At 43.7% G+C, this 13,252-nt stretch overlaps 1 protein-coding gene across 2 annotated transcripts in view; it reads right to left on the reverse strand.

The window, feature by feature from the left end:
* The window catches only part of LOC130375623 (major histocompatibility complex class I-related gene protein-like), a 37,988-nt gene extending 27,471 nt beyond the window's left edge, over positions 1-10,517 (reverse strand). For both annotated transcript variants that reach the window (XM_056582664.1, XM_056582663.1), the window contains exons 1-2: positions 10,370-10,517; positions 703-972 (exon numbers count right to left, since the gene is read on the reverse strand). In XM_056582664.1, coding sequence (XP_056438639.1) covers positions 703-972; positions 10,370-10,424 — 325 coding nt within the window. In that variant the 5' untranslated portion in view covers positions 10,425-10,517. The remainder of the gene's footprint in view (positions 1-702; positions 973-10,369) is intronic.
* Positions 10,518-13,252: the final 2,735 nt, after the last annotated feature.

Raw genomic sequence — 13,252 nt, forward strand, 5'->3', positions numbered from 1 at the left:
GGTTCGCGAATGTTCGGGAACCTTTCACGTCATTCGACGCGATCGTCCGTTGCCAGGCAACGGACGATCGCGATCATCTGTTGCCAGGCAGGTTTGGAATGGATTACGTATGGATGACGCGCCCGGTACAAATTTGGCACCCGGTACAAATTTAATGTGACAGTGGCATTACTAGCAGCCACAGATGCAACGTTGTAGCCAGTGGAAACCGCAACATTCTGACGTGTCCATATATGGGCAGATTTAGAATAATCTGTTGCAAAATGATGCAAATTCAACGTCGGTATTCTTTCTTCTCTATGCAGAGCGCATCTCATCGATATTGCTGTTTTGTTCTGCTAGCCTTTAAGTGAGATAAGAGTGTTGAGAAGGACAGTAATAAAATATCTTTGGTAAGATGGATATAAGAAGAGAGACCCGCAGTGAATTCAACCCGGTCCACCATAGGTGCATGACAGTGGTACCGTGACACTTCAATAGCCTGGGCTTTTATTTGTTTCAATCACTGAACTTTCCAACACACACACACACACACACAGACACCACACACACCGTGTGTGGTGTCTGTGTGTGTCAGTGTGTCAGTGTGTCAGTGTGTGTGTGTGTGTGTGTGTGTGTGTGTGTTTAGGAGTATGGTAAAACTTTATTCTGGGGTTAAATGATGGATATCTCAGACAGGTCAGACAGTAGATATAAACTTACCTCCTGTCTGGTTAAAGCGCTTCTTCAGAGTCCCAATGTCGGCTTTGAACCACTGCTGGGTACCCAGATAGATTCCAGTGTTCCTCTCCAGGTAGTCGGGGTCATCTCTGATGGTGTACCGCTCCATCCAGTCCTGTTTGAGGACTGTTCTCTGGGTGTTGCTGTCATAGTACTCAAACTGAACTCCATCCACCATCCCAACAGCAACAAACTCTGGGAAGGTTGAGAGTCCAGACGACCCCGTGTAGAAATACTGCATAGAGTGAAGCACTGCAGACAGACAGACAGGTTAATACGGTACATCACTGTAGACAGACAGAGAGACAGGTTAATACGGTACATCACTGTAGACAGACAGACAGACAGGTTAATACGGTACATCACTGTAGACAGACAGACAGACAGGTTAATACGGTACATCACTGTAGACAGACAGACAGGTTAATACGGGACATCACTGTAGACAGACAGACAGGTTAATACGGTACATCACTGTAGATAGACAGACAGGTTAATATGGTACATAGACAGACAGACAGACAAACAGGTTAATACGGTACATCACTGTAGACAGACAGACAGGTTAATATGGTACATCACTGTAGACAGACAGACAGACAGGTTAATACGGTACATCACTGTAGACAGACAGACAGGTTAATACGGTACATCACTGTAGACACAGACAGACAGGTTAATATGGTACATCACTGTAGACAGACAGACAGACAGGTTATTACAGTACATCACTGTAGACAGAGAGACAGACAGACAGGTTAATACGGTACATCACTGTACTAGGGCTGTCAAAATTGCTCAAAAATGACATTCGAATGTTCGTTTGGAAAAAAATCACGAATTCGAACTATTCGAATATCTGGTTGCCTATTTTACGCAGTTGCCGTCAATATGTCAATAATGCGACAAAACCATGGTTCAAATTAGTGGGATATATATATATCCTATATATAGGGCGGCGGCTTCCTGCTGGGCATTTCCTTACTTTAAAACGAGGGACATCGCGAACAGACGGAGGCTCATTCACAAAGCAGTTAGGCGCTTGTACCGCGGGAGTGTTTTTTCACATTCGAATATTATGAGGGACATCGCGAACAGACAGAGGCTCACTCACAAAGCAGATAGGCGCTTGTGTAACCGAGCGTTGGCACTTAGATATTTATATGACAAGAATGACACAAGCGTGGAAGGGAAAATAGTCTCGTTTACTTAGTACCTATCAGAAGTCACCCAGTCACAGCGTGAGAGCTGGAATACCTATATCCAAGTACGGAAACCCCGAGGGGATAAAATACATTCGCTCTTCACAATACTAGTCTGTTACACTTGTACCGCGGGAGTGTTTTTTCACATTTGAATATTATGAGGGACATCGCGAACAGACAGAGGCTCATTCACAAAGCAGATAGAGGCGCTTGTACCGCGGGAGTGTTTTTTCACATTCAAATATTAATTTTCACGTTCGAATTCGCGTTTTTGGATACATTTCGAACGAATATTCGAACTTCGAATATTCGTTGACAGCCCTACACTGTACACAGACAGACAGGTTACTACTGTGTATCACTGGAGACAGACAGACAGACAGACAGATATGCGATTAATGTCCATCCCTCTAGTCTAGACAAGGGGACGGCAACTAAGTTTGGCCTCGGGACAATATTTTTTCCAGCCAGTAGGTGGCGGGCCAGAACATTATCAAAGGCTAGTTCAAGGAATTGATTGATGAAAGTGCATCTGGAACTGCGACGCAGGTCCGTCAGCTGGCTTAGTCATATGCTTAACAAGCACTAGATGACTCTTAAAAGACGTACATATAAACAAGTGTATGCCCTAATCACATAAATGTCAAGCCTGATCATGTGTTGCTTCATTGCAGTGATATCATCATGATCAGTTAGAAAGTCAAATAGGCGAGCTGCTGATCATGTGAGAGAAGGTGATACAGCCATATTAAACAAAGACGTTGAAAGATGGTGCGATTTACGAGAGAGACGCAGAGGAACTGTCCTTACGAGGCTTTCGTCGGGATGAAAAACCCTAACCCGTCCCTAACCCAAAAGAGGTCAGCAAAATAAAGAATACGTTGGCGTTTTTGCACTTGTAAAGAGTTAATCGCATTTGTAGCCTACACAGACGTGAACTCATTCTTGCATGCGGGCGTCTTCATTCATAAAAATATAAAACATTTGGGAATATGCTAATTATTCTAAAGAGATAGACTCCGTGCGCAGCCCCGCATTCTCCCTTGAACCAAGAAAGCCCGCGCCGTGACGAACGGGGGATTTTACCGCCTCGGTTTTACACAGGAAACTTGAGATAAGACGGTGAAATCGCCGGGCGTGCCATGCCTCGACCGACCCGGCTTGGCAGGGTAGAAAGGCCTATGCTGGAGAGGGCAGTAGTGCGCACCTAAAAAAGCAGCCAACCATTCTTAAAACACTTCACACAACACACACACAAACCACAACGGGTGCTGTCTGACTGCACACACACACACACACACACACACACACACACACACACACACACACACACACACACACACACACACACACACACACACACACACACACACACACACACACACACACACACACACACACACACACACACACACCAGGTCTATATATATATAGGCCATTTATAACACACATGGTATGAGATATGTGAAAGATAACTCCTCGCCTTACACGGATTCAAGGCCCTATCTTGCATCCGGCGCAAGTGACTTGTCACTGTCTGGCGCATGTGTCGTTGCTAGTTTACAACTGGCACAGAGCGTTCTTTTCCCACCACCGCCACTCGCCGGTAAATTAGGGATTGATCATGCGCCCCAAGGGGCGGTTCGGCGGAAGGAGGAGGCGTGTTCTGGCGCAAACGGTATTTTGCCGTTTCTGAATACCATTGCGCTACTGACCAGGGCCCCGTTTCCCGATAACGATGGATCTTCGCTCGTACGATCATTCTCCCGATGGATCTTGCGATCCATCGATAATTTCTTTGTCGCGTTTCCCGAAACTCCTCTTAACGTGAACGCGCATTCGCTGCACTCACGACGTCGTAGGATTGTAACTGTCTACTGACACGGTGCTGAAATGGGCTCCGTAGGAGGGGGAGACGCAGGAATGTCGCAGGAAAATTGTGTTAAAAAGGGTTAAAATATATCCCCATCAAGGACAACAGCAGAGTAGCCTACGAAAAAAATAGACTGCAATTATATGAATGCTAAAGACATTAAAACACAATTGATTAGGCTTAAAGCGACATATAGCCTATCAGTCCTAATCCTGAATGCACTGTGCGTTTCACGGCATTTCCCCCCCTGAAATAATTCCTCTTCACACCTGTGAATAACCCGGGAGACGTCCATGATGAGGAATACAACGAAGCCCACCGTCTGGCCCGGTGAATCGTTGAGCGCACGATCGGGAGGTGGAAGTTGCACTTTAGATGCCTTCACAAGTCAGGCGGAGGGCTCCAGTTTTCGCCGGCCAAGTCATGCGCCGTGATATGCGTGACGGCTATGTTGCACAACATTGCAGCTAAGGCTGGGGTGGCATTGCTTGAACCGGAGGACGCTGAGGACGATGACGACGAGGAAGATCGGTGTGAGGACGGCCTCCCTCATAACTACGCGGCTGGTTTTCATGCGCGTCGAAGAGTGATTGAGACTTTTTTTGAACCCCCTCCACCCTCCCACATGTCACGTCAACGTGACCAATCCCCACCATATCCCAGCCTTTTGCCTGCTCCTTTGCTTGTTTTTTATAAATTTCATCATAAGTTCGGGTGGCAGACTTTACACCCGAACTAATGATCGGCTTTACGTTCTGCTGGTGCAACCGACTGCTGGCCCTTAGACCAGCCAAGGGCTTAATTAGTGCCAAGGGGAGGACGGTTGTTTTTAGATAATTGAAAGTTTAGATCATTGAAAGTTATTTTGAATTATTGATTTCGGTTTTTTTGTTTATTCATTTTTCATTTTTTGCCTCCTGATGGATATTTTTTGTACCTGAATAAATTCCTGCCAACGGCCTTGCTAACATCGGTCGCACTGCCTCCAATCCTTCCACCGCTGCAAGGCCAGCCTGGTAACACAGTCCAACCCCAGGCCACTTCTTGTCTGAGCCTTATCTGACAGCACTGGCTCTGCATTACCATATTGAACTTAAGTCAGAGGAAGTGATAGTTGCAAAAAACTTTCTGAAGCGCAAGAGTGAGGCTGGTACAGTTCAGGACCTGCTAGCAGTGTACAAACTCCTAGATTCTGAAATGTTCCCTTCACTGAAAGCCGTTATGCAGGTTGCCTTGACAATACCATTTAGCAGCTGTACATGTGAGCGGTCTTTTAGTGCCTTGCGTCAGCTCCATACGTGGCTCAGGAGGACCACAGGCCAAAGCAGACTCCAGCACCTAGCTGTGATGTCCATTGAGAAGGAGGAGTTGCTCGAAAGAATTGAACACCAAAGGGTCATCGACAGGTTTGCCACCCTCAAAGTGCGGTGACATAGAATAACTCTCCCAAAGTAGAGTGTATTACCTGCATACTTGGAAGAGCCAAATTGGGATTCAGGGGAAGTACTATCAAAGATATCCCTCTTTTCCTTTTTTATATCTTTAATTTCTAAGTATTTTCAAGATCTTTGGACTTTTTTGGGTTTACCTCCTTTTTTTTTTTTTTTGCTCTTGATGGGAAGCTCCTTTTATTAATAATTATTGATGACTTATATTGGTTTATAAAAGTTCAGACAGGTGTGCAACAAAGTAGATTAGAGATTTCCATTTGTAAATAATTTACAGAAGATGACTTGCATTTTGTTGTCCAAGTACCTGTTACTTAGTTCAATGACAATAAAGTTTAATCTAATCAAAACGAATGACTGTTGATACAAAAGGAGGCACATGTAGTTAACGGTCAGGAAAACCAGCTGAGTGAAGAAGGTTTTGTGTTCGTTACAGGGGGCTGTCTGTGTGAACTGTCACAATAAGCTGGTGTTCTGGAAAGGGCTCCAAAAAAAAAGTTATTTTTCAATAGACATAATTTTTGTTTTTGTGCGAAAAAAAAGGTGGGTGGTGGCAGTGGGGCTCATTGGGTGCTCAGCACCCCTAAAGCTCTGACCCTAGTATCGCCCCTGGTATGCCCTAATCACATAAATGTCATGCCTGATCACGTTGGGTAGAGGTGTTGCTGCACTGTCTCCACAGAGACAACGCAGCAATATCATCATGATCAGTTCTAACCGGAGAGAAAGTAATATCCGCGAGCTGCTGATCATGTGAGAGACGGTGATGCAGTCGTATTAAACAAAGACGTTGAAAGATGGTGCGATCTACGAGAGAGACACAGAGGAACTGTCCTTACGAGGCTTTTGTCGGGATAAAAAACCCTACGCCTCGTTTACGCATACGTATGTTTTTCGTATCCGTGCTTCCGTAAATTTACAGAAGGAGTCGCTAGTGGTTTACGTACGAACATGAATTTATTTACGGACAAAAGATGGGGGAGCGTATGATAATGGCCGTTTTTAGGAGACCGGTACTTTGGAACATGAGGATCGATATATACAGAGATAAAAACAAAACCAACCAGGCTTGGAAAGAGATCGGTGAGGAGTTTGGCCTGCCAGGTACTTCATCGACAGTTTTGCCACCCTCAAAATGCGGTGACATAGAATAACTCTCCCAAAATAGAGTGTATTACCTGCATACTTGGAAGAGCCAAATGGGGATTCAGGGGAAGTACTATCAAAGATATCCCTCTTTTCCTTTTTTATATCTTTAATTTCTAAGTATTTTCAAGATCTTTGGACTTTTTTGGGTTTACCTCCTTTTTTTTTTTTTTTGCTCTTGATGGGAAGCTCCTTTTATTAATAATTATTGATGACTTATATTGGTTTATAAAAGTTCAGACAGGTGTGCAACAAAGTAGATTAGAGATTTCCATTTGTAAATAATTTACAGAAGATGACTTGCATTTTGTTGTCCAAGTACCTGTTACTTAGTTCAATGACAATAAAGTTTAATCTAATCAAAACGAATGACTGTTGATACAAAAGGAGGCACATGTAGTTAACGGTCAGGAAAACCAGCTGAGTGAAGAAGGTTTTGTGTTCGTTACAGGGGGCTGTCTGTGTGAACTGTCACAATAAGCTGGTGTTCTGGAAAGGGCTCCAAAAAAAAAGTTATTTTTCAATAGACATAATTTTTGTTTTTGTGCGAAAAAAAAGGTGGGTGGTGGCAGTGGGGCTCATTGGGTGCTCAGCACCCCTAAAGCTCTGACCCTAGTATCGCCCCTGGTATGCCCTAATCACATAAATGTCATGCCTGATCACGTTGGGTAGAGGTGTTGCTTCATTGCAGTGATATCATCATGATCCGTTCTAACTGGAGAGAAAGTAATATCCGCGAGCTGCTGATCATGTGAGAGACGGTGATGCAGTCGTATTAAACAAAGACGTTGAAAGATGGTGCGATCTACGAGAGAGACACAGAGGAACTGTCCTTACGAGGCTTTTGTCGGGATAAAAAACCCTACGCCTCGTTTACGCATACGTATGTTTTTCGTATCCGTGCTTCCGTAAATTTACGGAAGGAGTCGCTAGTGTTTTACGTACGAACATGAATTTATTTACGGACAAAAGATGGGGGAGCGTATGATAATGACCGTTTTTAGGAGACCGGTACTTTGGAACATGAGGATCGACATACACAGAGATAAAAACAAAACCAACCAGGCTTGGAAAGAGATCGGTGAGGAGTTTGGCCTGCCAGGTACTTACAAGTTTTGTTAAAAACATAAAAACTTTCATACGGTATCTCCGTAAAACGACGGCGAAAGTTACATTTTTTGAACATATATTACGGACATACCGGACAGAAATTTTACGGAGGGGAGGAGTCTCGGAGGAAAAACGGACATTACGGAGAATCACATAGGAATGAATGGACTTTCGGTCGGAGACGGCTGGATCGCATACGAGAATGTACCTATGTGGAAACGAGGCCTAACCCGTCCCTAACCCAAAAGTGGTCAGCAAAATAAAGAATATGTTGGAGTTTTTGCACTCGTAAATAGTTGATCGCATTTGTAGCCTACTCAGACGTGAACTCATTCTTGCATGCAGGCTTCTTCATTCATAAAAAAATAAAACATTTGGGAATATGCAAAATATTCTAAAGAGGTCTAGACTCCGTGCGACGCCCCACCTTCTCCATTGAACCAAGAAAGCCGTGACGAACAGGGGATTTTACCCCCTCGGTTTTACACACACACCACGGCGGGTGCTTATTTACTGCGCGCACACACACACACACGCACACACACACACACACGGCGGGTGCTGACTGACTGCTCACACACACAAACCTCCGTTCCTAGCCTACTCACCGTTAGAAGAGCTGTAGGCGAAGTAGCCTCATCAGAGACTCTACTTTACGTTAAACAAAAAAGTCTCAGAGATTGGCGTCTTCAATCTTTTTTGGACTTGGCAGTATCACACACAAATACGCCATTTCGGGTCGCCATAGTTGTTGTAGGCCTATATAGGCCTATAAAGGGGGGTTCCGTTTCATTTAATATTGCATAGTTTCCATTATTCTACTTAATTTAAGAATGCTCGATTCTGATTGGCTGGGAGGGGTGCATTAATCCGGCATATTGCCCGCTGACTTGTCGGTTCTACTTGCTGCTGACTGAGCACAGCAGATCAATATGCTGCTTGCATGGTTTTCTATCACATACATTTCCAACATGAGGTCCATAGTAAAAATAAACCAAGGAGTGCATGTTTAATCGATCGTCATTAAAGCTGACTTGATACGAATGTAGCAGCTACGTTATTAAACTAGTGATCAGATCCAGCCTTGTGTGGTTGCTATAGAAACGAGTTACCTACAGCTGAGCTAACGTTATTCACCGTAGTTCTAAAGGGAACTACTTTTCGAGGGAGATGAACTTAAACAGAGTATACATTTAATAAGCATGCAATACGAATAAGAAAAAGGCTAATTATTAAAGTATTTGAATTGTTTTATTATGTTGGCCGGCGCGAAGTAGAATAAACTGAATAATCACCCCAAGGCCGGGCAATAAACAGTTTGATATGCCCGGCTCGCGGAAGGTAAGCCGTCCACGAGCCGGGCATATCAAACTGTTTATTGCCCGGCCTCTCGGTGATTATTCCTTACATAACTAACGCTCAGCCCCTCACAGCTCGTCACGTGACCGTGACGAGTGTGTCTCTAACCTTCTGGGAGTAGTAGCAGGATTTGATACATTTAAATTAAAAAACGGTTGTGAAAGAAAATAAAGTTCACTGTGATCACCTATCACATGGCTCCGGCACCTGACTGGCCGTAATGTAGGAACCTTCAGTTTGATCTTATGGCGCGTTTCCACTGCAGGGTGCGGAACGGATCGGATCGCAAAAGTGCGGATCGGGTCGCGTTTCCACCGCCAAAAGTGGGCGTGACCCGGACTTAGCCGTACCCGTTTTGGCCTCGTTTTCAGGACTCCTCCGTTGGGGTACTGAAAACGAGAAGAGACGCCTGAAAGGGTCCCGGGAAATTATAGCTACACACCCCCTCCTTTGATTGTTCGACAGAATCATCCCTTCCGTGTGACGCAGGGATAAAAACAAACAAACAGTAGCCTCGAGGTATTATTCTTTACAATTAACATGTCGCGTAAAACGCTTGCTTGGGCGAACAAGGAGGTGGAGACGTTCGTCTGCATTCTTGGGGAGGAAGACGTTGTTTACGATGTTTACGTAGCTGCCGCGGCGATCGACATCCGGCCTACCACAAAGGGTACTGTCGGCGGTGGAAATGCGACCTCGGAACTGAGCTGGGATATATCGCCCCCTCCCTACCGCACCTTTGCGATCCGATCCGTTCCGCACCCTGCAGTGGAAACGCGGCATTATTGACCTCCAAACATCTCACTGACTGTAGCCTACACAGCACTGGCTGACCAGACATTCAACCGAACACAACCTGCTGCCTCTTAATCATTACTGCTGACATGAATAATAATCTATTATTTAAATAATTATTACAATGTTTACTATTACAAGTATATTTGTGAATTTCTGTATTAGATTACGGCATTTTAACTATCTTCACATTGCCATCATTGGAATGATAATAATTCATATAATATAATATAATAATATAATTATTGAATTTCATAACAATATATTGATAGCAATGATAATAATAGCAATGATAAACACAATAATAATTATATTATTGTGTGTCTGCGTGTGAATGTGCGTGTGTGCGCGTGCATGATGATTCTCCAAGAACATTGACAAGTTAAAAATAAAATAACTTTGAGTGTTAATATAATATTTTGGATTAAAAGTAGATTTAAAGTACACATCGGATTCCTTTCTAACTGAAGTTTAATGTTTGGTTCTGATAATAGACTGGTTTCGTTTTCACAGTTGAACCCAGAATAAATGTTCTTACATTAGTTTAAATACTTACAGGAAAAGCTGAATCATGTTGTGGATTATCCTCTTTACAGAGGATAATCAAATGATTTTCAACAAAATTAGGGAATGTAACAATGTCTCTTCAGGGACCATGAACCAACCTTTTGGAAAGACAGTATTGAAAAGTAAAAAACTGTCTTCAGTCTTACCTGAGGACACACCGTGACCAAAGACCAACAGCAGCAGCCCCGTTAGCGCCTTCATATCGATGTATTCAGAAGAACAGCTCGATGAGATTATCCACAGAGACGTGACTCCGACTCCAGCATCAGACGCACTGACCAGGAAACCTGCGAACAAGAGGTAGAGGGAGAGGGAGAGGCCGGTCTGGACCAATAGGAATGTGTGTGTGTGTGTGTGTGTGTGTGTGTGTGTGTGTGTGTGTGTGTGTGTGTGTGTGTGTATTGTTGTGTTTGTGTCTGTGACTGTCAATCGTTTTCAGGAGAACTTCAAAGTGAAACTAATTTAACACACACACACACACACACACTTGACTAAGTACACGGTAGGCTATGAGGTATAAGTTTGACTAAATCAATACCAGCGAAATTATTTAGGCTAAAAGCACACTGAAAACACAGTAAACACAGCCCACACACAGCTACTAAAGATAAAAAAAATATTTGTTTTTCACTCACCGTTTGACTTATTTACAGGAAAAGTATTAGTCCTTGTATAACGTGCGCTTCATAAATTCACCTCTTGTGACCGTTCAAGCCCACAGCAACAGTCTGGCTTGGTGAAGTGCACTGCTGGAACTAAGCCTACATCGTCTTCTTTTTGGTTTCATAATCACACATGTGGGATTACGCCTTGGCCTATTCGGAAACATCGAACCGTCGGCATAGTGGCATGTCGAAATATTTCGGACCATTGAGACGTCGGAACAATGAGGCGTCGGAATTACGGCATGGCACCGCGCAGCCACAGGCGCGTTAGGCACGTTGAACCATTTTTGTGACACAATGATCAAGCGTCAGGTTAGGTGCGCGCGTTATCCAACGCGAGTAACGCGTTTGGTGTGGCCGTACCGTATGCATGACATGCAATACGGCACTCACGCCACGGGTGGCAGCAGAGTCACCGGTGTTTTCGCGGGTGAGGTTGCGGGTGAATTTCCGATCAAAATAGTTACGGAAGAAGAGTGCATTTTATTGGCCCTTTTACATTGGCGGCAGCAACGCAGGAAGCGCAGAGATAGGCGGTGGTATGTGCGCCCTTTAAATACCACACGAGATCAGGATGGGGAATTAGTTTCTCTGGTGCTTCCAATGCGAAGCCTGGACGAGGAGAGGCATTTCCAGTATTTTCGGATGTCGGCGCCAAAGTTTGATGATCTCCTTTCGCGAGTCATCCGATATCTTCCCGACAAAAACCGGCCCTTGTCAGGGAGCAGCTGGCAGATTATTTTTTGTCAGATGCTGGCGTGTTTCCCCACCAGTACAATGTGCTACGATTGGGTATGCGCACTGACCAATAAATGTATATACATTGGTCACTTGGAAGCAAGACTTTTGATTCATTAGTTATCACATTACACAAGTTAACTAATTTGGTTTACGTCATAGTACTCATTAATTCATATCAATATAAAATGTTTATACGAGCTACTGCATTGACAGATTAATTAATTATTTAAGTGTAGGCCTATAGCCAAAGCTATAGCGCATAATGTCCACAGAAATTATATGGTAGGAAACATTATTAGAGAAAAGGGGTTTATTCATCAAATACAGAAACTGACCCACCATACACGCACACATTTTTCATTCACTACACACTCACGCTTTCAAATTTCATTCACTCAAAGAGGCTACTGAACTTGTTTCACACAGAACATGAACGCTTATGTTTCACACAGAACGTGAAAACAAAACATTACGTAATTAATTCAAATAGGCTAACACTAAAACAAATAAGGCCAGTAATAGAACGAATATCAGGTGACAAGAAGATCATTAAAATGGCTCATAATCCCGCATCAGCGGTTTGATGTCGCGCATCAGCTGTTTGATATCGCGCGTCATAATAGCACTTTGCCCCTGTGGAAGGGTTCGCATAAATTGGCACAGGTAAGCCTAATTAGTAAAAGAAACGTGAATGTCATTCTTATCACGTTCCCTCATCCTCTCAAATTTTCTTCTGTAATGTAACCTATAGTTGAAATAATGTACAATATTTGCAGTATCGCCCCCACCGACAACGCATAGTATTGCATGGATCGGCGCGTTGCGTATCAAAAATAGGGAGGACGCGTTTTGCTACGCGTCGACGCATAAAGGCCTAAACACATCGGCGTATTTCACGCGCGTCAAAAGCTGCCCCTAGCACCAACTGGACGCGGCGCGACGGTCGCGCTGCAGTGTAAAATCCGGAAGTCACCTGTCAATCAACCGCAACAAAGGGACGAAACGCCATGGGTGAGTAGCCTATTGTAGCCTAGTTTATTTATTATCCATCTTTTTTGGCTGAATAATTTGAAAAATGTATCATCTGCGCAGTGAAAGTATGTTTTCAAGCATGTACCAACTTAGTTTGTAGGGCACTTTATCGTTTTATTTACTGTCATTTCTCATTTATTTTATATTGTGCAATTATTCATCTACTGCATCAACAATCTCCATAAGTGCAGGACCTTAAATTAAGCCTTTTTAGTATATAGTGCAGTCACCTTTTAAGGCCAATTGTTAGTGTGTGTATTTATTGTATTGAGCTACTGGATGGCTTTATTGGTCCCCATTGTGACCAATAAAGTAGCTATCTATCTAACCATCAATATAGCCTTAACATAGCCACACATTTACATGTATGCAGCCAGTAGTTATCCATTTTAATTGAACACAAGCTATTTTACATTTTATTGAGTTTTTTTTATTTCAACAGAACAATTGTTGCCAAACAGAGGGTGGCTGCCCTTCTTCTGCTGCGCCGTAGGCGGGCAAGGAGAAGACGAAGGGTTTGGGTGCACCCCATCAATGAACGGAGACAAGAACAGGGTGTATACCACAATCTGGTTCAGGAGCTCCGTGCAG

The sequence above is a fragment of the Gadus chalcogrammus genome, chromosome 22 (assembly GCF_026213295.1).
Source record: "Gadus chalcogrammus isolate NIFS_2021 chromosome 22, NIFS_Gcha_1.0, whole genome shotgun sequence".
Classification (NCBI taxonomy): Eukaryota; Metazoa; Chordata; class Actinopteri; order Gadiformes; family Gadidae; genus Gadus; species Gadus chalcogrammus.